This window comes from Phaethon aethereus, assembly GCF_964289735.1.
Source record: "Phaethon aethereus genome assembly, chromosome: 4".
In the NCBI taxonomy this organism is placed as follows: domain Eukaryota; kingdom Metazoa; phylum Chordata; class Aves; order Phaethontiformes; family Phaethontidae; genus Phaethon; species Phaethon aethereus.
The window spans coordinates 19,839,662-19,867,324 of NC_138578.1; the positions used below are offsets into that span (position 1 = coordinate 19,839,662).

Sequence of the window (27,663 nt, forward strand, 5' to 3'; positions counted from 1 at the left end):
GTATCAGTCATACTTATATTACAATAATATAGATATTATCACCAGAATAATAATTATTAAAATGACTATGGTAATTTGAAGGCCATTCAACACAAGTGAGCCTTTTAACATGACAACCAGACCTCTGACAATAAATTTTGATCCAGTACTACTGAAATTATTGGGTATGCCAATCAAAAGAAAAAGAATCTATCCTATACTGCTAGTGTTAATATTCTGAGGCTTATACTGGAGTGCATAGCTTTATATAATATTTCTACGGGTCTTAGCTCTCACTTCCAGGAGAATCACTGACAACTTCTTGTAACAGGCATTTATGAAACACATGGATAGTCTTTGCTGGTGACTAAAGGAGTTACCCCACTTCTCCGTGCAGGAAAGCTGATTTCATAGAAGACCAGCTGTCTGTCAAAACTTCCCCTCGTCTTAGTAATGCGCTATCAGGTGCTAGCCTTGTCAAGGGAAGTGTTTTCAGACAGTTTAAAGCCTTTTAATTGAGCCCTCTGCATGGGAACATGCCCAATACCTGCACATCACCCAAAGTCAAAGGGTTTACTCCACTTTTTTTGAAAGATCTAGATCATTCTCCTCCTCTTCACTTCAAAACTCTGGCTGTGACTGAGACATGACAGAAGAGCCCTTATGTGTCTTCATGTATCTGGGAGCCTTGCATGTTGCCTCACTGACTCACCTCCTCCAAATGGTGCCCATATAACCCGCCGAATGGATTTCACCCAATCCTCCATGTCATTCTGCGTGCTCGCCATAAGAAGGTACGTCTCATGATTAGCTGTCATCCGCTCCCGGTCTCCTCCTGCAACAGAAGATTATTGCACTTAGAAACCCTTTTGCTTTCCTGCCCAGCCAAGTTCCTGCCAGACTGACTGCAGAAAGCAGTACAGTGGCTGCATAGCAAGCAGACATGGATACTATGCAGTGGAGTGTTTATCATCAGACACGCCATGAAAAGAAGGTTCTGTACATTCCCCGTCAGGCAGCGAGAAGCTGTCATGCTTCCAAAAGGAAATGAGAGGATAAATGTCACTGGTAAACAAAAACAGCCCCGTGCCGTTCCAAGAACCACAGGGGCCTGCACTAACCTGTAACTTGATATACGCATTGGAAATTTTGCAGCAGTTATTGTACCATGAAGGAGAGAATAAATGCGGAGAGAGATAAGTGTGCTTTGAACAAGTGGGGATGACTCCATTTTTATTTTAAGGAGCACAATGTGTCATTTATGGCAACGACATCTGATACACCCAAGTGTTGCTGTGAATCTCTAAGGAGAAGGCAGCCGACGCTAGCAGCTGACATGGTACAACCCACTGCCTTGGACAGGTCTGATGCAGATTAGAATAAGAGGGAACACACTGCCTCGTTATCCTTTATTTAAAGGATGGGCCAACACAGACAGCACTAAGCTGGGTGGGAATGTTGATCTGCTGGAGGGCAGGAGGGCTCTGCAGAGGGATCTGGACAGGCTGGATCGATAGGCTGAGGTCAACTGTATGAGGTTTAATAAGGCCAAGTTGGGTCACAACAACTCCATGCAGCGCTACAGGCTTGGGGAGGAGTGGCTGGAGAGCTGCCCGGCAGAAAAGGACCTGGGGGTGCTGGTTGACAGCCGGCTGAATATGAGCCGGCAGTGTGCCCAGGTGGCCATGGTGGCCAACAGCATCCTGGCCTGTATCAGAAATTGTGTGGCCAGACGGAGTAGGGAAGTGATTGTGCCCCTGGACTCGGCACTGGTGAGGCCGCACCTCGAATCCTGTGTTCAGTTTTGGGCCCCTCACTACAAGAAGGACATTGAGATGCTTGATCATGTCCAGAGAAGGGCAACGAAGCTGGTGAGGGGTCTGGAGAACAAGTCTTATGAGGAGCGGCTGAGGGAACTGGGGTTGTTCAGTCTGGAGAAGAGGAGGCTGAGGGGAGACCTTATCGCTCTCTACAACTACCTGAAAGGGGGTTGTGGTGAGGTGGGTGTTGGTCTCTTCTCCCAACTAACTAGTGACAGGACGAGAAGAAATGGCCTCAAGTTGTGGCAGGGGAGGTTTAGACTGGATGTTAGGAAAAATTTCTTTACTGAAAGAGTAACAGGCTGCCCAGGGAGGTGGTGGAGTCACCATCGCTGGAAGTGTTCAAAAAACATGTGGACATGGCACTTCAGGACATGGTTTAGTGGGCAGGTTGGTGTTGCGTTGATGGTTGGACTTGATGATCTTGAAGGTCCTTTCCAACTACAATGATTCTGTGATAACCAGAACTTGGCTTGCCACAGCTGCAAATTTTCACACATGTAGGACTGCCTCACCACCATCCTAACGGGTACTCTCTTAATGCAAGAGCACATGGGGATTCAAATCACCTTTCCAGCACTGCAGAAGGATCAAACTCTTCCAGAAAGATAGCGCCAGACATTCTGAAGCCCTTCCACTGCGCCAAGGGCATGCACGTATGCTGCATGCACAAACACAATGTGCCTAGGACTCCCCTGAGTTCTGTGTTCATCTCTTTCCAGCTTTTTCCACCCCTATTTTTGATTCTAGCCATTTCTAATGTAAATATCTCTTTTCATTACAGCAGGAATACTTGCTCCTAGGAGGTCTTCTGAAGAGTGCGAAGCTCAGTTCTGGTCACTGGAACAGCTAGGTTTCTAAAGACAAATTTCTGAAGGGCTAGAAAATCCAACCACAACTTCCTAGCACAACCATTCTGAGTGAACCTACTTGTACAGTCCGCACTTTACAGAATTAGGACACAAAACTGTAAAAGGGACTTACTTGAAACTTGGTGAACACAAAAGCCAGATTTTCCATACGTGAGCACATTCTACTGAAGACTTACTTTTAAGGTTTACATAATTATTCAAAGCTTTAATTTGAACTTGGAGGTAAAGAGAGACTCTGGTTTTCTACAGTCAAAATACATCCATTCATATACTGTATGTTCCCCAAACAGGCATCCAAAGAAATAATTCAACAACCTGAAGTACAATACATTTTAGACTATATCCCAGTTTAAAAGTCTGAAGAATACTACTTTTTTTTCTAAGACACAGTTAAAAGGTAGGGATGTACCTATTTTAAGTGCCAACACTTGTGAAAGATCAGCATGATCTAAACTGCATTGCATTTTTTGGAATCTCTTCTGTGACCAGCATAAGCGTTGGTACAAAACATAGGTCTTACTACGCTAGGTTCTGTCATTTTTACCTTTCAAGAAGCAAAGGATGAGAGTATGGGGAGCAGGAAGCATTAGCATCCCAAATGGTAGCGCTCCACATCAACCCTGCCCAGCAGAAAGCACAGTGAGGCCCTGGGAATTTACTCCCCATCTCTACCTTTTACATAGCCATCTTGACCAGAAGGAGGACAGATTTCTCTCACTCCAGTACCAAGAGTAAATACAATACTGTCTACAATCTATTTAAACTGGCCTATTTTACATAGCATCTAGAGTTCTCATCCTGAAAAGACCCAAAAATAAAGATACAAACAGAAAACCTCAATATATTGTCACAGATATTAAATATAATAGTAATAAATACAGTCTAGAGAAAAAGCATGCAACAGAATTGAGCCCTTTTTGTGGCTGATAAAAATGGAAAAAATTAATTTATACAATCATATTGTACTGTAGTTGCCTTTTTTTAATACAAAAAGAACAAAAAGATGCATTTGCACAAAATACATATCAGATCCAGGAATAAAACAAGAGGTGACCCGATTTTCTTACTAAAGAGACAACAAAACAGATGACAGCCATAGCCAAGTGATGGTCCTCCTCTTAGGTGTCTGTCAGATCACTCCATATTGTTTTAATAGCCTACATATTTAAATTCAGTGGATTATGTGAGATTTATCGTTACCATGTTATGACAAATTGGAGGATGTTCTCCAGATAAACTGGATTAATCACACAAGTCTAGATAGTTTATTTACAGTGTGTATTCCAGACCAGTACTCTAAACAACTAACTCACATAAAAACCCACTCAGCTAATACACATTTAATCTGTATTTAATTTTGCAGGGAAGGATTTTGCTTCTTTTTTTTTTCCTAACAAAAGGAACTTCATCATTTTATAGCAATTCTGGTTCTGTCTACTTTGTAATTCAACTCCTTTCTTTTACACCACAGTATCGGATCTTGCAGGATTCTTCTATTTGTGCATTAATTTAGTTATTATTCAAGAACTGAAGCCTTACTAAAATATTTTTGGGGACACAATAGCAGATGTTGTATTTGTGTTTTACTGCAAATGTTAATTTTTAGTGGGACTATATTTTAAACACAAAATTAACAAGATCAGGGGACAGAAGAAGAAATGACCATGATTCAGGAAGACAGCCATCTTGGATAAGTAATATCAGATAAACAGAAGGACCTTTCTTGAATCTTCAGTAAGTCCACAGGACACTTCTGAAAGATGTGGCTTAGAATCTCCACTTAACTTTTCTTTCCCTTATAATATTATTGTTATGATCATAATGAAGCATGATCACAATCTCAAAAAATCAGATATCTATTCATACCATAGATAGTGGCATTAAGCAGGTCAACTTGAAAATGGTGCTCAGCCTGAAGTCCATTGCAGATGTGAATGCATCCTTATTCTGAGAGAAGGGGTTAAGGGAGCCTTAGCAGTTAATTAGTAGATGAAGCTTGAAATCTTGTTAGCTATTGTGTGAAGCAGTTAAAGCAGGAGAACTGTAGTTCCTCCCAAAGACAGGTCCTGATAAACTGAAAGGAGCAAAAAGATTTGTGGCTCCTCACAAGGACGGTCCCTGATACGAATTAAGAACCTACCTCAAGAAACTAGCTAAAACTGACCCTGCGGTTTGGACAGAAGCCAAAAAACAACGGAGCCTGCGCAAAGGCAAAAGGTTACTAGCGGTGACGAAGAGGAACCACCGGCCTTCATCCCCACAACCCCCGATGACCACCACCACCAGGAGGCAACACGCAAGCGCAGATGGGAGGAGAACTCATTTTAATACGAAGCGGAGACAGATCATGCATATGTATAGGTATATTGCTAAACTTTATGTATATGCAACACTTTGTTGTATATATTTGAAGTAAGTGCCGCGTTGGGCGCGCACGGTTTTTGGTGGGACTACCCCCCCATGCTGCCCAGCACTGAATAAACATACCTACTTTACAATCTTATAGATTGTGGAGTCTGTTTCCCGCACGTCAGTTCCTTCCCTGTGGGCGTGCAAATCACCATGTATTTTACCTGTATTGTTGTATAGCCCAAGTCTGAGAAATGCCTAATTCTGTGTGTTGTGGCCTGCTTGTGAACAGCCAACTCGAGTGGCTGGAATATGATCTCAGCTTTTTTTCTTTCATCTTTTTCCCTTGCTACTTTGCAGGTGGCACGGGACCTGGAAGGAGCGGAACCCAGTCTACCTGACCAAAGACGCTGACTGGCATATTCCAGAAGAAAAGCTGCTGTTTACACAACTGGTTGTGCGCATCCCGTTTCTTCCAGCCTCTGGTAACGGCCAAAAGCAATTGGATCTATACCGTTTCTCAAAAATACAATGTAGTATCACATATTTTTATTCCTGCAGTCCTAACCCATCCCTAATCTGTTTTATTTTCACGGCAGCACCAGAAATGAATTGTTATTTATTGAACAAATCTATCAATGACATCCATTTGGAGCAGAAACAGTGAAGCGGCACAATACCACGATGAGTCCTCCGCTTGGAACAGGCCAGGTTTCTGCTCCTGCCCTCTCTGGCACTAGCAATGCCTTGCAGGCTCCCAGGTGCCCCCTCCTGCCTCCTCGGGGGCTCGGTAACCAGCCACCGCAGGCTGCCTCTGCGCCTCCGCCTTGGGGCCGCCTGCGGCCGCCCAGCCCCGGGCTGGGTGCAGCTCTGCGCGCCGAGCCAGCGCCGCTTGGAGACGAGCGAGGCCAGATGCTGCAGGAATTCCTGCCAACAGCCGGAAAAAAACAATTAAAATATGGAGAGGCCAGTTCCTGCAGGGATCCACGCCGCAGGGGAAGAGAAAGGGAACAGCCTGCGCTCGCTCACGCAGCACCACACCACACACTCAGAAAAGCGTGACGAGGCGGTGACTGAATTTAAGGGTGATCGTTTCCCGAAATACCAGGCTGCTAGGGGTGTGTGTATTCGTGCAAGGTGTTCTTCCTTTGCAGTCTCTTCCTGTCCAACCTCACACCTTCCTCTTACCTGAATGCACCCAGCTGAGCTCTGAATGAAATACTTGCTTGTCCTTTTAAAAGCATCTTGGATTTCTTGCAAACAGTAGTTCCAACATTCTTGAGAAAGGAATGTGATGGGATTAAATTCATACCAACTGCTTAAAAGAGAATTTTCTCCCAGGAGGAACATCAAAAACTAGGATTAATTTGATTTTTCTCATCTGAGAATGTCATGGCCAACCTCAAAATAATATTCACATTCCAACAAAAAAAAATTGGGGGCCAATTTCGAAGTGAAATAGTTCCTTACTTCCTTGTGCTTTTCTCTTCGCCACGGTTTCCGAAACCCTTGCTCTCAGCTTGGGAACTGAAAGATGGTGAAAGGCAGACTGGCATTACAACAGAACCCACCGGATTTTTTTTAGAAATATCCTCCTGCTAAGATGCTTCACATTTGTTTCCTAAATTTTTATTTTCTCAGGAAAATGCTAAATAGTAGAATTTTAGCCTTCTAGTGTTTCAGATGAATATACTAAATGGACCTCCATATGGTATTCAAATAGGAACTCCTGGCTGTTCATCACCTCACAAAAAAATCAAACCATATACTTACAAAAAGATTTAGGAGCTGATATTCAGCCATTAATTTCTGAAAATCTTGCCTAAGGAGTCCTTCATCTTCTTTCTACTGCACCCTGTTTTCACTTTATTTTCTTAACTTTTTTTAGCTTGTCCTTCAAATAGTTCTTGCTGCTATATGGTCTGGAACTCTCTTCCAGCTACTGCTGTCCACCACCATGTTTCTGCATGCGTGCACTGAACAATGCCCCCCTCTTCTCCCACATATCCCTGTATCACCCAAAGCCTTGTGATTGTGCCAGCCTTTAAGGCAGAAGAGCTGATCTTTGTTCAACTGATATGCCATACAAATTGTTTGCAACTTGGAAACGTACGTATCTGTGTTTTGCATAAATCTTCCAAGTATAGCCCAATGTAGAAGTGCCATCCCCATGTGCAATGAAGCAGGCATGCTCTTGCCATTCAGATGTATAATAAGACTATGTAATTTATACTTCCTGATCAGAAGTCCAGTTAGTATTTCTTCACAAGCAAAACACCAATAATTATGATGGAATTCATGGCTCTTCCACTACACTTCATGTTCTTAAATTTTCCCCTATGCTGCAAATGAACTGCACATTAAGTGCATATTTAACCTATTTCTCTGGAAAAACCCACCTGCATTTCTTTCATCAACTTTCATTTTATAGCATTTGCATTCAGATTTTTTAATCCTAAACAGAAATCATCCCTGCAAGTTGTAGAGGATACTAGAATATCAGAGACCAATATGAACAACCTTATTCTTTTTTTTTCCCTCTAATGAAACTCCTCATTTACGAACAAAATATAAATTATGATTACCCAGCTTTGATGTTAACATTAACCACTGCTGCTTTAAGCATAGAAGTCTGACTTGGCATACTGCTAAGCTACTAAAAGACAGTTCAAATCCATACATGTCTGTCTTCCATATACTGACACTGGCAACTACAGGATCCATCTATCCTCAAGTGAGTCAACAAACTATCATAGCTGTTAAACCTGCATAATCACGCCCGACTTTAATGTAACAGAACTCTTCTGCTGGCCGCTGCCTGTGCTCATGAACTCTGCGCATCCCGAGTCTGATGAAAACCATGCGTAGGTATCTTTCAAGGATGATTCGCGTTCCTGCACTGAGGTGATATGGGACAATTTGCCCTTCAAACTGTCCTCAAACTGTTAAGACCAGTTTGAGCACTAAAACCTTTTATGTTCATTCCAGCTGGGCCAGTGGAAAACCTAACAGCAAAAAGCTTGGTCAGAACACAGGTTGAAATTTGCAAAGCAAAATGAAGGAGATAAGCTCTGGGATGCAACTGTATTTTAATGAGATTTTAATGTCTTATTAGCTCTGGAATTCATTGAGAAACCTTTCTTCACAGCAAGTCACAATCTGTGTTGAAGGCTTAGCAACCACCGCATCTCACACGACCAATTTAAATAGGAAGAGACACAGATACTTGATACTTGCAACATTTCTGAACTGCGCATACCACTTGCTAAGCAGCCAAGCATACATATGTTCTTAACAGATGTGTTGGTGGAGAGGAAGTAGGGGCAATGAATTTGTGCATATCAGCTGAGGACTTGTTTCTGATGATGCAGGTGTAACATGGAGTTTGCAGGCAAGAGCTGGGGAGTGGGTGGGTTTTGGTTTTTGTGTTGTTTTGTTTGTTCGTTTATAATTCTTAAAGGCTTTTTTATTCTGCACATGCCTGGTATTGCTCCTGGTCTCTCTGACTGTGCAAAGCTTTACCCAAGAATTTACAGCACCCTCTTACTTCAATTAGGATGAAAAAAGGAGTGCATAGCCTAAGTTCAAGTCACCGCCACCTTTTTCTTTTACCACAAAATTAAGGTAGTCTGCAGAACAAGTCCTTAACGATCATGCAAAAACTCATGTCAAAAAGAACAACCCACACTGTATGATTATCAGAGACAAATACTCTGTATTTACAGGGCATTCAGCATTACTTCTGCAGCAACTGTTACAGAATACATGCTGCTACCTTCTCATCAGAAGAGACCTGCTCCATGGAAACTACACAGAACTTGGTGTATTTTCTGACAATACTCAACTTACTGACGTCTTTCATGGCACAGCTTGTCTAAAACATATCTGTATCATGAAGCAGGAAAGATGTCCACGAACTGAAGATCTGATGGTGGACTTTGTGAAGCTGAAAAATCAACCAGGGAGGCTAAGACTAATAGCGGGGGCGGGGCGAAGAGCTTGAACTCAGAGTATAAAAGCGAGCACCCTGGAAAGGCCTCTATTTAAGAGACATTATCAGAGCCATCAGTGATGGAAACCACAAGAGCCAAAGGGAATAGAAAACTAGCACTACGCTCGGCTGCACTGAGGAAGTTACAGGCTCCTTGCATGCTAAGCACTCAAATCCTAAAATGCCCAACTGTTTTATCTTGCACTGAGAACCCCAGATACTAAACTGAACATACAATCTGTCAACTCTTAGCATTTAATTCAGATCCACAAAGAACACTTGTCCAGCTTAAAGTCAAAGAGATTTGGGCAATCATGTATTTTAGGTTATTATTTGAAGATTCCTGAGATTTTAGGATCTGTGTTTTGAAGACCTTCATGACAGAACCGAGTGCAGAAACATGTTTCTAGAAAAAAAAAACAAGGTAATGAATGAACATGTTGTCACTACTGTAGCATTTCTCAGTATCCCATCATAAGAGATGGTGGAAAAAAAACCTAGAACATTTCACTCGCATATGAAAATAAAAAAACAATTGAGACATACCAGTAATTGAAACAAGGAACTTCTCATTGACCCTATTATGTAATATATGGCAAACCAGATTCCAAAGTTCATAAAGATAATAAGAGGGAACTCCTATGTACTTTAAAAGTCCTAACAATATTAGGTGAAATGATACATTGGCTGGTTTTCCACAGATGTTTAGACACATAAATCCATCGAGATGGCTGGATATTACAACACATGAGTGGCTACCATTAGAATTTAATTCCTAAGCATTTTCAAAAGGTGCTCCGTAAAACTTGAAAAATACCCTCTGTTGTTCCATTAAAACCAGAGCAGCTAGCAGACCCAGTTCATTATTCTGAGTTCCACTACATAGCTGCATCACCTCTAAAACCCTGATGACAGGTAATAGACTGGGTTGAGGAAGATTTACAAATGACAATTTCAATTCTTTTGCCCAGGACGGTCCTGTTATACCCTCTGTTCTTGTTTAGCTCAATGCTGCTCTGTCTTCTGAAAGGAGATAGAGATGGACGGAAGATACGCTTATATCATCTGTGTGTTTTAACTGACTGATACCACCACCACTGAGAAACCTCAGCTTTGAAATACAGAGTTATCAAATTCACTATTGTTTTACTACCAAACCATATCAGGTGCACTATTTAATTTCTCTCTTCACAAAGAACTGACACATTTTCCTAAAGAGGGGAATTAAGTAACCACAAACAAGTCATTAATGAAGATACTGCTTTTTAAATACTTCAGTACAAATATAATTTTCTGCTGCTAGTATCCAAGCTGATCTTTTGCATTAATAATCTTCAACAGCAGTTTTCTGCACTAAGGGTTTATTGGTTTTTGGGCATATTAGCTTTTCAACATAAAGGCTGCAGCCTAATTTAACTGCTGAACGGCAAAAGACTGCCAATGCAAGTACATTCCCTGGTGGGCATTGTGCTCTATCACAATTTCCCCACTTGCAGAACGCCTGGAAGACAGCAGGGCTTTTTCAATAGAAAGAGTTGTTTTCATGAAGCTCTGAACCAGCTGCTGTTGGATACCTGAAATCAGGCTCAGGAAATTTATTCATCATGGGTAACACGATGAATACCCTGTAGGTAGCTTTCTTCTATGCTGCAGGACTACAACGGCAGCACATCTGCCTGTAAGTTTACTGTCTTGCACAATAAAAGCATAGAATCAGTGACATATTTATGCATTTTTTGTATAGCACAGCTACCAAGTCTTTCTCCTAATACAATCATTATTGCTTAAATACCTGAGCAAAAAAATTGTTGATGCTTGCTCATCAGCAGTTATAATTGTGTTAGAAAGGTGTCATTAACGGCGAGATGTGACTTCAAATCATCCCTTGTAAAATATAAGGGCTCTGATTTTTTCAGAACACTTAATCTTTTCAGGCATGTTTCATTCTTACTCTCCCCTACTTTTGCTGCCCTTTCTTTATTCCTAGTTTGAACTTCCGCTATGCTTCAAACAGATTTCACAGTTATCCACCTCATCCTCACACACAGATCCCAAATGGTACCTATTTCGTAGTCCTCCTACCCTTCCTTGTCACTAAGATACTGGTGCCAGCACAGTTAACTTTTTATCTTGCCCTTCCCCAGTGCCATTCCCACTTGAAAAAAAACTCATCTCTCTTCTTGCTCAAGGCACACCGCCCAGAACATTATTGTTTACAGGTTGCATTAAAAGGCCATCAAGCTGTGTGGATCCCATCCCAGCTCTACACTTCACCAGCTCCTGAGCAGCAAGCAGCACACATCACTGCCTTCCCAGTTAATCAGTATCATACAGAAGTCAGAGGCATGCTTCTTTTGAACTGCTGTTGACAGTTTTCAGTGTTCTAGAATTTTTCAGTGTCGTCAGTATCGCTGTGACATAAAATGCGGTCTTAACTGTCATGTTTGCTGTTTTACTGTTGTGACTTTCAGCTGTTCAGAGTTGCTGGTAACATCTTCTGCATCTATTAATGATTCCTCTTTCCAATTTATGTTGAAGTTCTGTGAAACCACACAACAGCAAAAAAAAATATTTTGTACATTTTTTTTCAGCCACATTGAGATGAAATCATGTTCTTCTGCCTGTATAGTGAAGACTGGCAATGAACTCACAGAAGCAGATGGATTAGGGGGAAAAAAAGGTCAGATTTACAGTATGCCAATAATACCTTTATAGAAAAGAAATTGCTTCAGTGCAGTTGACTGCAAATATCCTAAACATGCACTCTAGCACAAACATGAAACTTAGCAAACATTCTGATGAAGCATGTATGATAATTTTACCTGGTATTGACAAACTATTACAATTAGTGCAGGGAAGCAGAGAAATAATTGGGTGAATTCACAAAAGATGCGCTCAGTATCACTTCTCAAGAAGCCTTCTCACTCCTTGTCTCTTTGCAGTGGAATCTCACATGGGGTTTTTTTTGGTAATAAGGTGTGGAAAATATAAATTAACAACGAAACAGATACTGGCCATAAGAAATCCACTCCTCTATGTCCTTCATTACTACTAGGATTTGAAACATATACAATATTGAACCAGTTATAGAAAAAAACATTGCAAGCAACACTTGCCTATTCAAGTGCACATGAGCAGTGCCATTACACTGCCCTATTTTCAAAACTTCAACCAGAGCTTTCTTATGAGATCAAGAAAGTAAAAATAAAGGAGAGAGTCTTGCCTAATGCCATAAACTATTAAAAATGTACTGTGGCTTTTTTAGTTAAAACTTGTACACACAGAAGATATAAAATCAAATTGTCAAGGCCTTATTTTTAGTTTGGACAAAGAAAGTAGATTAAGTCCAGCTTTGTGAGTCTTCTTCCTCCATTCTTCTGACATTGGTCAATAGTTTCCTGGGGACAGTCAAGAGAGATTTGCTTTCTGAACTATAGCTTGGATTCTTACAGACAGCAGAACTCACTTCTGACCTCCCAGAAGAAACAACAAAGAGAGAAGCACATGGGTTTTTCAATGACCTGTGATGCTCAGATCTTTTACTGCTTTATTTCTACTACCTTCACATCAGGCTATGTCATTTCTATATCTGAATTGCAATAGCCAAGAGAGGAATGGACTCTCTCAGCTCTGTGGCACAGAACTTTACAGCCACTGACTACACAGGGCAGTATTTGACGGTATGCCTACAGGGTAGGTGATACTAAGGAGGAATGTAGAAGACCTCCAGGCAAACAAATGTTAATCAATCAGATGTCAAATGTCCTCAGCACTGAGGAGTTCCACCAAGATGACCTATTGTCTTTAACAGGAAGGCTTCACTACGAAATTTAAACCTTTCTAAAATGCTGTTACGTGTATTCATTAGAAATGGGGGAGGGCAGAACTACAGAAATGTCTCCACATTTAACTGCTTCATCTGCCCACTGGTTGCCATCTGATTGTTGGAATACTGCTGCAGTGTACAGATAATTTCTCAGATTTAACAGTTCTCACACCCCGAAATGACTGTTTTACTTGCTCCTTCCAGTAACAGTTAAGAATCTGTGTTAAAATATGGCTTATCATATGACTCGCCAGGAGGGAACCATATATTTATGCAGTTGGGAAGGAAGGCAAGGGTCACATAATGTCAAACTTCAGCAGTAATGCAAGACGTAGTGGATGACGTCACTGCTACCTGTTGTGACCTATTTATTCTAAGAGAAAAGCATAAATACAAATTATTATAGAAAAATTATTTTCTCTGGCCTATTGACACACCTTAAAGATAAGTTATTGCACTCCTGTCATTTGACAGTAAGAACCTTCTGTGAAGTATCTCAAGTTGGACACCCAAAATGACCATCATGTTACTTGAAATTTGGCTGACCTCTGTTTTAGAGAAAGTCTCTGCAAACATATATCCATCTCTACTTCTAAGGAGAGAGGGGAAAAAGCCCCATGCTTGCTGGTCTAGACATAGTCAAGAGCGTAGAGAGATGCATTAGAGGTTGACTGCGAGGACTCTGTTTTGGCAAAAAGCAAAATCCTGTAGATGTTGCTGCTGGAGATATGGTTGCCCTCTGCTACCAAATGCTTTCTTTGCTTTTCAGCCTCACATCATGTACCAAAGCGCAAAGACTCACCTTGAAAGGGATTATTTTGAAAGGTCAGTTCCACAGCACATATTTGTGTGGCATTTGACCCAGCAGGAAATTAAAATTTCTGATGATTTTAAGTAAGAAAGGATCAATACCGGAATGAAAGTCCTCAACTGTAATTCACTCAAGGACTGGGAGGACTTACCTATACACATTGGCATGTGAACTGTAGGCTGCAAAGCCAGCATGCCAAGATGCCAGACCTAGGCTGTCCTCAGAATCTGACAAGAACAACGTTCAAAGCACGTGCTCACTTCATCACTGAGCATCTACTCATTAAGCTCTCTGTTCCTCACAAATATGGAATATCCTGAGCCTTCAACAGGTACAAATCAAGATGTTCTTGTATCAGTCTAAACATGCTCTTGTGTGCACAACACAAGGCGGGGAGTTAACTCTACAAAACCAAAGTTGAACGGCTAAATCCCTGTGATACTTCTTTAGAAAGAGACCTTTGATCAGGAGGAAACCATCTGGTATGCCAGGACAGTTAATTGTGGCTAAGCCATAACTTGAGCCAGTCTTTGAAATTCTGTCTCATACAAGTGGCCTATGGCCATTGCTGCAATACAGACAAGCAGACAACGCTATTGTTTACTAATTCTCAGGTAACAAAACTGATCTGCCAAATGCAGAAAGTATTGTATTTCTTCTCATTTTACAGACGATTATTTTGTAAACAGACAGAAAAGATACTGTTTTTCCAACAGCTTCCAAGAAAAGCAGTATCCCTTCTCCAGCAGGAACTGACCATACTCTCCCAAGTTCTGGACATAGTGCTTTCCGTTCTGCACTGAATTACACCAAAATGTAGAAATACTTCATTTCTCCAGAGAGCGACCAGTTATTTCAGCTCATATCTGAGTTCAAATTTGATCACAGCTAAAAATAATAGTTCTTTGTGGCATAGATACAAAACCAAAAGGATGCAAATATCCTAAGTGAGCAAGCATGTATTATGCATACACATAATTTCATCATAACATCACTTGTTTAATAATGCAAAGTCATGCTATAGCAGTTTAGAAAATAAATCAAAATAAGTTATTCAATAAAACACGTGGGCTAATTGACACATCCCGAAAACAATTACCTAATACAGAGTTAAGTCTCAGCATAAGACAATCTTGCTTATCTAAAGTAGCAGGAGATTTTTAGTCATCAGTTCAGGACATTTGTTACATAGCTCATCTGCAATCAACCATCGCCAGGAACATTGTGCCTTTTAGCACCATTTTGGGATATCAGTTCAATATTAACTCAGACACCAGCATGCCACTTAATGAATTATCAGCTCAACTCTCCAGTCCTTCAAGTGTCTCTGAAATTTCTAATTCACGTGCAGTTTTCCTCAAGAAAGAGCCACCAAACACCACTTATTTGCAGAGCACAAACAGTGCTTAGTATTCTGTAAATCTCCACACTTTGCCATAGAGCAGGTCAAGCTAAGAATGCACAGAAACCTCATTTCAGCTTTGTTTCGTTATGTATATGCCACAGACAGACATATATTGGTAATATGGTCCGCATTTCCCCTTCTCATTCATGAGCACTGAATGATCCCAGAGTGCATTTACATTGTAATTTGGACAGGTCTGTACTTTCGCCTTGACAGCTAGAGCCTATATACCACAGGATATCTTTTTCAGACAAAGATCACTTGGGTCTCATTTCTGGCAGTGTACACTAACAGAAAGTACTTGCAAGGAGAAACCCAGTATATTTTGAAGCATTGCTTTTTAAAGGACATTATATGGGATGAAATGCTAACTTGGCTCATGGTACAAAAAAAATGTAAAATGTGTAATATACATACATTTTCACAGATAGATCTTGCACTAAGAAAAATTGTCTTGTGTCTACTTGCCATTTCTTTGAAACACTGGAAGAGGACCACCGATGAGGTGAGACTCCTGCCAGCCACCAACCTGTCTCTGACCGGTGAAGACAGCCCCTCCTTCCCTCTACTCTCATACTTGGTCAACTTCCCACATGAAAGAAATCCACAGAAACCTTGGCACACATAACAAACTCAAAAACTGTTTGGCAGCAAACATGCACAAGATGGGAAACACTCATTGAGGGTCCACTTATTCTTAGAAGAAGTACCAGGAATTCTTCAGTCCCAAGAAATAAAACAACACTTGAGGACTGATGTCACCTGTATAAACACGGAAACAGCAGACATCAATGCCCTCCATCAGGCAGATGTGGCAAGAGGGGGATAATATTATGCATAACTCCAACAGTAGCTGTTCAGCTTAAAGGAGAATTCTTGTTTCTCATATCTGCTCACTCACAAGTGCATCACTGCAGTAGTCACGGAGAGCCTTAGGCTCAAGTGGTTTCAAGGCCATTACAATCCAATGGAGGTTCAACTCCTCATATCAGTGGTTTTGCCCCTAGATCCTCATTCCATCTAAGAACAACTCACAGATGTGCTCCTACAATACACTTTAAGAAAGCAGTTGGATAGTTAAATCTGAACTAGTCACCGTGTGCTCGTTTTATGGCAAAGAAGAAGAACTGCCAAAGGGTGATTCATCTGAGCTATCTTTGGAGCCTCTTCTAGAATCATAGAATGGTTTGGGTTGGAAGGGACCTTTAAAGGTCATCTGGTCCAACCCTCCTGCTATGAGCAGGGACAGCTTCAACTAGATCAGGTTGCTTAGAGCCCGGTCCAATCTGACCTGGAATGTTTCCAGGGATGGTGCATCTACCACCTCTCTGGGCAACCTGTGCCAGTATTTCACCACCCTCACTGTGAAAATTTTCTCCCTTATATCTTGTCTAAATCTACCCTCTCTTAGTTTAAAACCATTACCCCTTGTCCTATCACAGCAGGCCCTGCTAAAAAGTCTGTCCCCATCTTTCATAAGAAAGCTCCCTTAAGTACTGAAAGGCTGCAGTAAGGTCTCCCTGGAGCCTTCTCTTCTCCAGGCTGAACAACCCCAACTCTCTCAGCCTTTCTTTATAGAAGACACGAATCACACTATGGTCACTTCCCTCCTGAGCTGTTCACGCAGGCACACTCACAGTGGCTTCCTTTGCGAGTTCATGAACGTGCACCTGTGTCTGTGTGTGCGCATGCATGCTTTAAGGGTTCATTTCTACATGCGAATTATGTATTATATTATGAACAACAGCCTTGTTCCCTGGGCTGTTCTGGATGCATACCAACTTTTAGACATGTACAGGTCAAAGAAGTATTCGCATTTCTTAAATGGCTGGTGGTTGAAAACGTATCCCTGAAGTATCTACTGTCCTGGTTTCAGCCAGGATAGAGTTAATTTTCTTCACAGAAGCTAGTGTGAGGCTGTGTTTTGGATTTGGGATGAGAAACTGTTGATAGTGTGCTGATGTTCTGAGCTGTTGCTGAGCAGCCAAGGACAGTCCAGCTTCTCGTGCTGGGCTGCCAGCGAGCAGGCTGGGGGTGCCCGGGGAGCTGGAAGGGGACACAGCCGGGACAGCTGACCCAGGCTGGCCAAAGAGATATTCCATACCATATAACGTCATGCGCAGTATATAAAGCTGGGATGAAGAAGGAGGAAGGGGTGGAGGGTCGTTCAGAGTGATGGCATCTGTTTTCCCAAGAAAACGCATTACGCATGATGCAGCCCTGCTTCCCTGGGGATGGCTGAACACCTGCCTGCCCATGGGGAGTGGTGAATGAATTCCCTGTTTTGCTCTGCTTGCATCCGCGGCTTTTGCTTTACTTATTAAACTGTCTTTATCTCAAACCATGAATTTTCTCACTTTTACACTTCTGATTCTCTCCCTCATCCCACCATGGGGGAGTGAGCGAGTGGCTGCGTGGGGCTTAGTTGCCGGCTGGGGCTAAACCACGACATCTACAAACTGTTTACTTATTAACAAATACAGTAAACTTACGAACTAAATAATCTCTAATTAAGCAGAAGTAGTTATTCAAGACACTCTTCCTACTAGAGAAGAAAAACTTCATATAACAAAATATGTAATAATGACAGTGCTCGACAAACATGAGAGGTAACCAGTAGGCATTTCTGGTTTTGGCACATAATTTTTGGCAAAGTGCTGTACATCAGTGGAAGGATTCAAACTCTGTCAATGGGGAAGATGACAATAATCCATCAGTGACAACCTGGACACCAGCAATGTATTAACCAAAGCCACACACTCAGCAGACATTGTCTAATATTGAAGAGGCAGCATGTACCATTCAGGTACCCTACTCACCCTCTCAAGAAGCACAAAGCCTAAACCAGTAAAAGTTATAAGCTTGGGATAAGGACCTAACGATGACATGCAAACATCTGCTGCTGACAAAACAGGAGACAGGAATTTAACTGCCATTGGTTCCTTTGACAAATTTACTGTTCATAACCACCACATGCACTGTAAACTGAGGCCTCTATATTGAAGTTGGTACAACTTTCTGCTGTCCTCACAGAATAATAAAGAGTGTGCTAATGTTAGTTGGAAGTTAGCCAAAAAGATTTCATTGAAGTTTAACAAGATTCTCTAGCTATGTTGAAAGCTACAAAATTAGGGAATAGTGTTATGTTTCTTGATGGATTCTTTAAAATTCTGTCTTATGTTTGGACTAAGTTTATAAATTCAATAAAGAGGTTACTCATTCACTGACAGGTTACTATTCACTAAGGACATTAAGGGTATGCAATATTTTTTTGTTATGTGTGCTGAAGACAGACACAGCAAGCAACTGTCCCTAAGCCATGCAGCATATATGGCAGAAGATACTTTTATAAGAACAAGAATAAAAATATATGATAAGTTAGAAGTCAGTAAGAGATAAATATTTGCCAGTAAGATGACTAAATCATCACCAAGACCTCCTATTCCAAATGTAATGAGAACTGCAGGATGCCATATCACGCTGTGCATGGAAGTTGCCAAAAACCTGACCAATTTTTTGGAAAGGTGACTCTCGTATCTTAGACTCTCTCAGTATCAGTGGCACAGCTTGAAACTGGCAAGTATCAGAAAGCTTGTGAGAGCCAGCTCTTGTAAGGTTTCCCACGTAATTTCTAGAAATTAAGTTTTTGATAGGGACACAAACTCTCTGATGCTTATCCAAGCTGAACTGCTGAGCCCTTCTGAAGTGTGCCGAGGCACTCACCATGGGGAGAGGTGGGGGCTGCCCTCAAGAGCAGGGTGTTTTTAAGTGACACATCCAAAGTAGGGGCACAGCTGCACTCCCAAGAGTGCAGAAATCCCAGGTGAGCCTGACACAGCACTTTAAAATTATTTCTCGAAGTATTTTATGGTATAGCCAGCAGCTGTCAGACGAAGAGAAGCACCCCACCATAACGAAAGCCGAGCCGCTTCTCCCATGTGCCACAGACAGCTTCAGACTTCACGGGATGCTGTAGTCCATCTAAGAGACACAGTACGATCAGCCCCCGGTTTGAAATAATTTCCTCCCTTGCAGTTTTCTCTCCAGAATGAAACATCCAGTTTAGCGTTGTTTTATGCACTCACACAGAGCTGAGCTGTAAGTCTGCCCAAAGCGCTGACGGCAGGCGGTAGGTACAGTGGCCTCAGAGCGGTCTGTGGGAATGACTGCAGTTTGGGGGTCCCCTGCTCCCACATGGGGATCCAGTGCAACCAGTCCCATCGAATCCTTCTCTGAAGGGCTGCTCAGCCACTGCCAGGACATACAGAAAAGTTCTTTCCTATGTACCAGTGTCTGCTTAGCTTTTCAAAATTAAAAATAAAAGAGAACAAGTAAAAATACTAAAAAGATTACGCTTAGATGAGACCCAACCACGTGTTGCACTTGCAGCAAAATTTTCACTTCCTTTCAAGAAATAATCTTCAAAACATCTCTATGGTTAGAAATATAGCATCTTTAAATTATGAATAAAACAATAAAAGCACCCAAAAGGTAAATAATGTGTTCAGAGCTTTAGAGAAAGAGAAAAAAAATCTGTTGTACTGCTCTAGAAAAGCAGCATGATCTCATCCTAGGGCTGTGCTTCCTTTGCAAGCACACTGCCCCTGTCATTTTCTGAACAGTCAAGAAAATAAATGGGATACAAAGTCACTTTAAGTGTTCAGGTTTTTATGCAAATTCCCTGGAAACGTGTTCTCTGTGTTTCTTTCTGTGAGTATTCTACTGTAAAAACGTGTATTGATAACAAGGTGAACAGGAATACCCATCCTACATTTTGAAGTTGTAAGCAAAAATATTCCCAGAAAAACTACACACTAACTCTTCATTCCATAATAAAATCTCACACGAAGAAAAAACCCAAGTTGATTATGGATAATTAAACAGGGAAAGAGACTAAAAACTTACTACAGCTTAATTTTTGCAGATCTGTGTAAGAGATCTTCTTGCCATGGACAGATGGTCAGTATCCAGTTAACCTCACCATGTTCCTTATATATATTAAATACATCAGCTGATGCCCAGCATTACAAATTACTCTGTGACTACACAGCACTGAAGTGGAGAGTTAAGTGTTTGACTGCCCAGTCATGGGGGTTTTTTTGAGCGGAAAAGACTTGTTCAAAATGAATGGCATGAGAAGTGATCTGAATGACCAAAGGACACCCTGCTAAAAAAGACAAGAAGCCACATGACTCCACAGCTTATCCGTCCGGAGCTGCTACAGTACCCACAGATGGAGAAAGAACTGACCTGGCAAGGGGAGGAAGCAACTCAAACCAGGCTAAAAATCCCCACCTGGGAAGCAGGGTACATAATACAAGAACCAGGCTGCACCAAGATCTGTGCTGGCTGTGGCCAGGCTACTAGCCACACCTGAGCGAGCCAAGTAAAATCTCACATGGGTAAACCTATGTGACACTTCAGGGACAGCACTTAAGAAAAAGCCCTTCGCATATACGTGCTAGTCAGCCTGTGAGAAATGCTGCGCTGCCCGGTTGTAGGATGGAGTTTCTGCCTGGCTCAGCTGTGGCAGGGGAGTTTGCTTCTGCCACAATTTCTCTCTCTACAGTCTCTGACCAGACTCAGTTTTCATGCAGAATCACTCCCAGAGAATTATGTTTTAGCCCTTGGATAGAGATTTCTGAGAGGGGAAATGGCCTGTTCGATATTCAGACTCACCTGCTCTATAACTAGTATATGCAGAGTAAATAAACTTAATTTACACAAAACAACTTGACGATTTCTCCTCTAATGAAGGATTAACTATCAATGCCTCGAAAGGCATCTAGCAGCAGTAATCTACAAGTCTTCCTTCTTAGTCAGGGGCTGGGCTACTACAGAAATCCCTTCTGTTCCAGCCAGCAGTATGCTGACAGATCAACAAATGGATTAACACAGTCCCGAAGGCCCACAGATCCAGCCCGGTACCCCAGTGACCGGGTTGGTCCTTTTCTCCACTAGCCAGCTACTGCAGTAGTTATGCCATGTAGGCCCGAATCGCCACCTAAGTTTTCCAGTAGTTGGGCACAGGAGAGGAGAAAGAACAAGCTCTTGTTTTCCACAGCCACATAGCTCTTTGCTGCTGACTGACGCAGGAATCTCGGAGAAGTCGTGCCATTTTCCTGAGCTTCAGATACTCTAGCAGAATGGGGACAAACGCCTTGTGCCTTCCTCTGCTCATTATTTTGAGATGAAACACTCTGTTTAAATGCTGATAAAACAATTATAAATAAGACCACGTCCCGGGGAAGAGAAAATGAAAAAGGCAGCAGGATCTGAGGGGAGGGTATAGGTTAATTCAAAACAACAGTGGAAATATAATGGTACAATTAGAGTGGTAAACAAATCTAGAGGTAATCAATCACTATATTAAACTAAGTATCACTATGCATTCTTACTGTGTAGGCATAATTCTCGCAAGAATGCCTTAAGTAACTCTGATGAACTCAAACGCACCAAGATTGCAATTTAAAAAACTAATAGCAAACTCTACAATTCAGGACTGCTAATAAGATTTCTGCAGCTTAATAGCTTTTCTCCCTAAAATAGATTTTGCTTAGCCACGTAACTAAGCTCACAGATCTCTGCTTTTAACCTTCTAGGGCAATTTCCATGACTCTACTAAAATACACCACACTCATAGGTCTGGGAGACAGATTTGTCGCCTGAGAGGCTGGACCACTGAAAGGTTAATTCTTTCAGTAATTGCTTCTCAGCAAGTATGATGTCCCAACAGCCCTGCTCCAGTGTGCAGTGATGTAAACGATGGTGTTTGTTTACACATGAATGGGTGGACAGGAATGGAATCCTGTTTGTGGGGTGAAATCCCAGCAGATCCATCTAGGCATCAAAACTTGAGGCTTCCAAAGCAAAGATTCCCAGAAGTAAGGAAAAGTCTCCTACCACATGGTGCTCTTGAAGCCTAAGTCTTCATGAAAGAAGAGGGGAGGGGGGGACCCAAACTCTTAGCTAAAATGGGGGACAATGTTTAGAAGTTTTTAGCGACAACATAAAATAATTATTTCTTTGAATCTGAACAACCTGTTGGAGAAGATGCATTCTCAAAGGCAATTTTTTTTTTTTAAACATTTATTTTCCATAGACATCAAGTGACCAGGCATGGGAAGGTTACTTTGGTGAGATGGCTGCAAGGCATCCTGACACACAGCTCGGAAGAATCGTAAGCTTGGGGCTGTCCCCTGAAACTGTCAAGTCTCTACTCCAGCACAGTTCGGTGGTCTCCGCTTTCACATCAGCTAGCACATGGCGCTCTCCTTGTTTGCAATCCTCTGCTGCAAGCAAAGGGCTCACTCAGTTTACAGCACAAAGAGAGTCCCTAAGCCTCTACCAAGGAATGCTAGATGATGACAAAACAAAGCACAGGTGCTCAAATTTGTTTTAATTCAGCATTTACATACACTTTATGTAGTGATAGAGTAGAAGACAAAATATTCCTGAAATACCAATTAACTTACTACAGTTCCGTTTGCAAATAGTTTAAAAAAACCTGACCAATTAATATTTACTTCAGTAAGAAGCTAAGGAAACAGCTAGGGCTTACCAAACAATGTTAAGCTAGTGGCAGATAAACATAATCAAACTCTCATTTCACCTCCCATTTAACTCTTTATTTTCTCCCTACTTTTTCTGTGTGCTTCCATGTTCCAAGCCATATAGCCCTGATCCTTCACTCCCATTTTTCTTTTATCCATCATCCTGCCTTGTTTTACTTCTCAGGAGCAGGTCCGCACCATATGTATGATGATCTGTGAAATGCGTTGGTGGACTTTCTGAAGTCTTGGACTATGAATAGCTAGTCTGAAAGGTGTTTTCTCATCAAATGCCTGCGTTTGTGTATCCACCGAGATTGCCAGGACTGGGACCCACCCATGCCAGACCAGAAATGATCATGAGCCATTACATTCATTACGCGAGTCATTACATTCAGCAGCTGCTGCTTCTTTGGGAATTTCCTTGGACTACACGTTTGCTCGAGCAAGAAGAATTTCCCACCCTTGCAAAAGGGGAACTCGCAAAAATAAAGAGGAAGGAGAAGCTACATCCATGTGACAGAGACAAGTGACAAAGGAAGATTTCAGGGAGAGGTGTAGGACCAAACCTTCAAGCGAGAGGGAGAGTGGTGCCTGCAGGACACCGGTGCCAGAAAGCAATGAGCAGCTTTCACCTCTGCCAGAGGCAGCGAGGGCTCACCCTGAGCAGCCTGCCCACCTGCCATCCCAGACTGATGTGTGGAGAGCTTGTATGGGAAGAACAGACCAAACAAAACCAATACCTTTAGGAATGCTGCTGATTTCAGATGATTTCTAATCTCTTGCGCTTTATCCGTAAGTAAACACAATTGTGTGCTTAGTAACTCCACACAAGGTCTAGCTACCTTTTTTCAAAATGTGATTAATGCTCCTGACCTCGTGGGTCTGAAGAAGTAACCCATAAATTGCAAGGCTATCACCTGTGAAGAGAGCCCACAAAAGTCTCTGTTTGTGCTAAGACAGAATCTCAGGAGGGACCTCTGGGGACAGGATAATAGGTGCAGGTTTCCACTCCAAGGAGGAGAAAAGCCAAGGGAAGGGAGGATGACAGCGGTGCCTGGGCTCTTCCTGTTTAGGCTCCAGACATCTAAAGCACCTGGGATTCCCCATCCAGCAAACCTGGCCCTCAGGATGACTCTGGATCAACACTCCATATACATATATGTGCTCATGTTAACAGCCAACCAACACTGAACAACTGGCTTTGCTCCATTACTTGCTTTAACTCAGGTACCCTATAAACCCAACTATTTGCAACCATTTATATTCACTTCATTTAACTTTGCTATTTTATTACTTTTCCCAGGCTAAGACAAGCACATTGAAATCTAACAACTGACTGCAGCACATGTGGAATAGCTTCACTCATCCTCCCATCACACGACATAAAAGCACGTCTCGCGCAAGGACCAACCGATCCACACAGCCCAGTCACGCTGCATCAGGAGATCACTGTACTGCAACTGGGAAAGAGCATCTCCTCCGGGCAATCCTCCCTTCGCAGCAGCGCTGAAGGCCTTCCTTACCGCTCCACAGAACAGACTGGCACAGGAATAGATCTGCTCGTCGGTTAACTGCCACCCTGACTGTAACAGGTATAATGCTGTCACCTACATACCAGCACGCTGCCACTGCACATCCCAAAGTACTATGGTCAAGCTAGCCTCATCCAACTCCACTTAATAAGCAACTCATGGCCTCTTGCACCAGTTTCAGTTTATGAGTGGTCTTCAGATGTAGTGCCATGCAGAGCTCGTTACAGTCATCCCCTCCTGAAGTAATGAGGTGGTGGATGAATTTGGTAAATAGTGCAATAGAAAATGGTTACATTCTAATGAGGTGCAGATGGAAAGCAAACAGTGGGTATAACAATCATCTAAGACACCCTACTCCAGCTGCTTTTTCCTCTACCTTTTGGACAGTGTCAACTCCAACCCCTTAATCCAGGAGTTCCACTGCTTCATTACCCCACCACTCCTAGCCCATCTTGCATGGGCCACAGGTACCAAAATGGTTTATCCAAAGGCCTGGCTTGTATGTACGAAATCTTCCATTTCACTGTCTGCTGGTGTGAGACAGCTACGACACTGACACATTTGACAAATGCCTCCATTTATTTTCTTTTGCTAAGCTTTGAAATAAGGCTTCAAGCCTACTGAAGCAGCTGCAAGCTGCCTCAGCAAGACCTATGAGCAAGAGTTTGTTTGCAAAAAAATTTCTCTGGGACACTACCAAACAAAACTGAACCTCCCAGACAGCACATCCGTTCTCTCAGAGATAGCAAAAGAACCACTTGAGTTTCTCTATTAGTATTCAAGCACACAACTGGGGAAAAACCACAGCTGGGCACCAAAGTCCATTGTGTCAGAGGCTGGTGACTGCTAGACTGCCCTCAGAGACCACTGTAGGAAGGTGCCAGGCTCGCATCTTCAGCAGATGGTAATTCTCAGCTGACTTTCATGCAGGTTGGCTCTCTAAAGGCACTGAAAAGGAAGCTACTGCACAACGTTTCGGCAGAGCACTGCGTTTCAGAGCCGTTCTAGGGCAGGCTGTACTCACCCACTGCAGCTAATATAGTTCTTTGGTAACTAGTACTAGTATGAACGAACAGAACTCTCTTGCTGCTACCCACAATATTGTAGAGGCCAGACATATGTGTCACCTGTGTTAGCTTTAGCAACAGAAGAGACTCCCTGTTGTCACTTGCCAGGGGTTGTAGCTCTGGGTCCCTAACCAGACTTTCTCTGTCCAGAAGATGGACTGCTGCAACCACTTCCCATCACCATCACAGCACGGCTTACCAAAACCCCAGAACAACACTAGAAGCTTTGCCTACCTTGCAAACCAGTTCACCTTGGCCCTCTTGTCAAATCTAGCTGTGTGGTTCTCACAGAGACCCTGGCTATTTTACAACTGGGGACAGGGAAACGCTGCTTGAAATGTGCTAATAATGTATGCTGCCTGTAGCTCAGGTCATAAGCAACCTTCCATCCAGCTCTACAGCTTTTTGCTCCGATACCCATGGAATTCATCGGTAGTTTCTTGCAGAACACATGTTTCTTCGCAGTCCACCTCTCTGTCTTCCCTCCCTGCAAGGGACAACGGAGGCTTACGATCAAAAGAAGACAGACAAGGATATCAGCAGCCCACCAAATCTGCTCGAAGCCATGCAAACAACAGCTCTAACCTTGGAAGCAGTCAAAACAAAATTACATCTTATCTCACTCCCAGCATGGGTATCTGATTAGCCAGAAGGACACTTAACATGGCAAGAAAGAAGTACCCTCACTACACACGGGAAAATCTTGCCTACATACAACAAACCAACCCAATCGTAAATTCACAAGAGTAAATTCAGAACTGGAAGGTAAAGAGTGGAGACCAATTCCAGTGCTGGGCTAGCAATATGCAATTCCATTAGAGTTAAGATTAGAAAAGAAATTGGGAGGCTTGTGTCATTTGCATCACAAACTATACAGGTCAAAGTTTCTTTGCAGTAAGAGGGTGAGGTGAAGCAGTTCAGCTAGCTGAGTGAAATGAGGAACTTCATTTTGGGGTTAAGATGCAGGTCTGGGAGTTGAAACATAGCTGTCATCTAAAATACCTTTGCTGGGTATTTTGTTTGTGTGTGCATTTGGTTTTTTTTAAAGGAATGAAATGCCATCCATATAAGTTATCCCAATGCATGCAGTATCAGGTATATGTCAAGCTTCCTCTGAAGCCAAAAACCCTACTGTAAAAATGGGTGAGTTGAGAGAGACTGTAGGATTTGCAGCAGCCAACCATTTTGGAAAGGCAAATCCTCTCTGAGGACAAACCACACTGAAATTGTTACCAGGCTGCATTTGGGGAAGGGAGGAAGAACGCATATAATGGCTCAAGTGCTAAAAGAAACCTTGCATTTTCTAACCTGGCCAAGTGTAGAGAGGCTTTATTTAAAGAACAAACAAACAAATCAGCCAAACACGTTTCCTATACCCTAACCCACTTCCTCTGTATTTAGTCCCTGAGCTGTTAATTTAAGGGCAAAGGAGTTGCTGACCCTGACCACGGACTCCATAAAGCAAGTAACACTCAGCTGCTTTTGGCACGGATACTGGAGAAACTGCTAAGTCTCACAGCCAGGTTCTAGGAACCAGTAATTTATTTGTTCATTTGTGATGACCAGGACCTGGAAGCTACACTACATCAGAAATTTATGAGACTCATCAAAACACAGAAAATTATTGATAAAACTTCAGGTGACAATGTATTTTGAAACTGTAATTAATGAGTAGCAAGTATACCATCCTGTACACCAGGTGATGACATCTGGGTACATTTACCCAAGAAATATGCTCTCCTTTCTATACCTTGCACGCTGAACACACTGCTCCACGCAGCACAGTTTTCCCCAGGGGAATCACCAGAAGTTCAATGTACCGGAAAAACAAGGAGACTGCTATGCAGATCTTCAATACAGGCTGATAGCAAGACCTTTATCTATTATTGTGCACAATTTCAATAGCTTTTTCTATCATGTGATCTGCAAATGGCAAAGATAATCAGAAATATTTAATTAAAAGGTCTCTGTGAATTTTTCAGCATTTGTGATGACTTAGAAAATAAGGGGCTACCTCCAACTCCTGATTAAAGTAAGCTCCACAAGTGGTCTGTGAGCTTACAGAGGCAGGGACAAGTAGAATTTAGCCCTATCAAGTAAGCACAGACTTTCCACTGGCCTACCACAAGAAAAGAAATTTAGTGACATATCAGTTTTCAAGGCAGATATGATGGTTATCGATATAAAAAAGCTGCCTTCTGAATGGACCATATGATTGCATGGAGTCACGGAGCTATTCTCAGCCTAAATCCTCTGCTGAGAATACTGTAAATACACAGTACAGAAACAGTCTGCACTTGAAATTAAAAGTAAAAAAGTAAGTATTTGATTCGTAAAAATAGAAACAACAGGTCCCAACCAACAACAGAAACAGCAAGTAAACCCAAAGCATAATTTCTCCATCCGAGAAATTAATGCAATTACAGAATCATAAAAATCATTGCCAATCCCCCAAGGA

At 42.2% G+C, this 27,663-nt stretch overlaps 1 protein-coding gene across 1 annotated transcript in view; it reads right to left on the reverse strand.

The window, feature by feature from the left end:
• The window catches only part of ARHGAP24 (Rho GTPase activating protein 24), a gene marked incomplete at both ends in the record, with an annotated part of 185,613 nt that overhangs the window by 37,346 nt on the left and 120,604 nt on the right, over positions 1 to 27,663 (reverse strand). Inside the window, one exon of the mRNA XM_081999362.1 lies at positions 692 to 814. Within this exon, the coding sequence (XP_081855488.1) occupies positions 692 to 814 (123 nt within the window). The remainder of the gene's footprint in view (positions 1 to 691; positions 815 to 27,663) is intronic.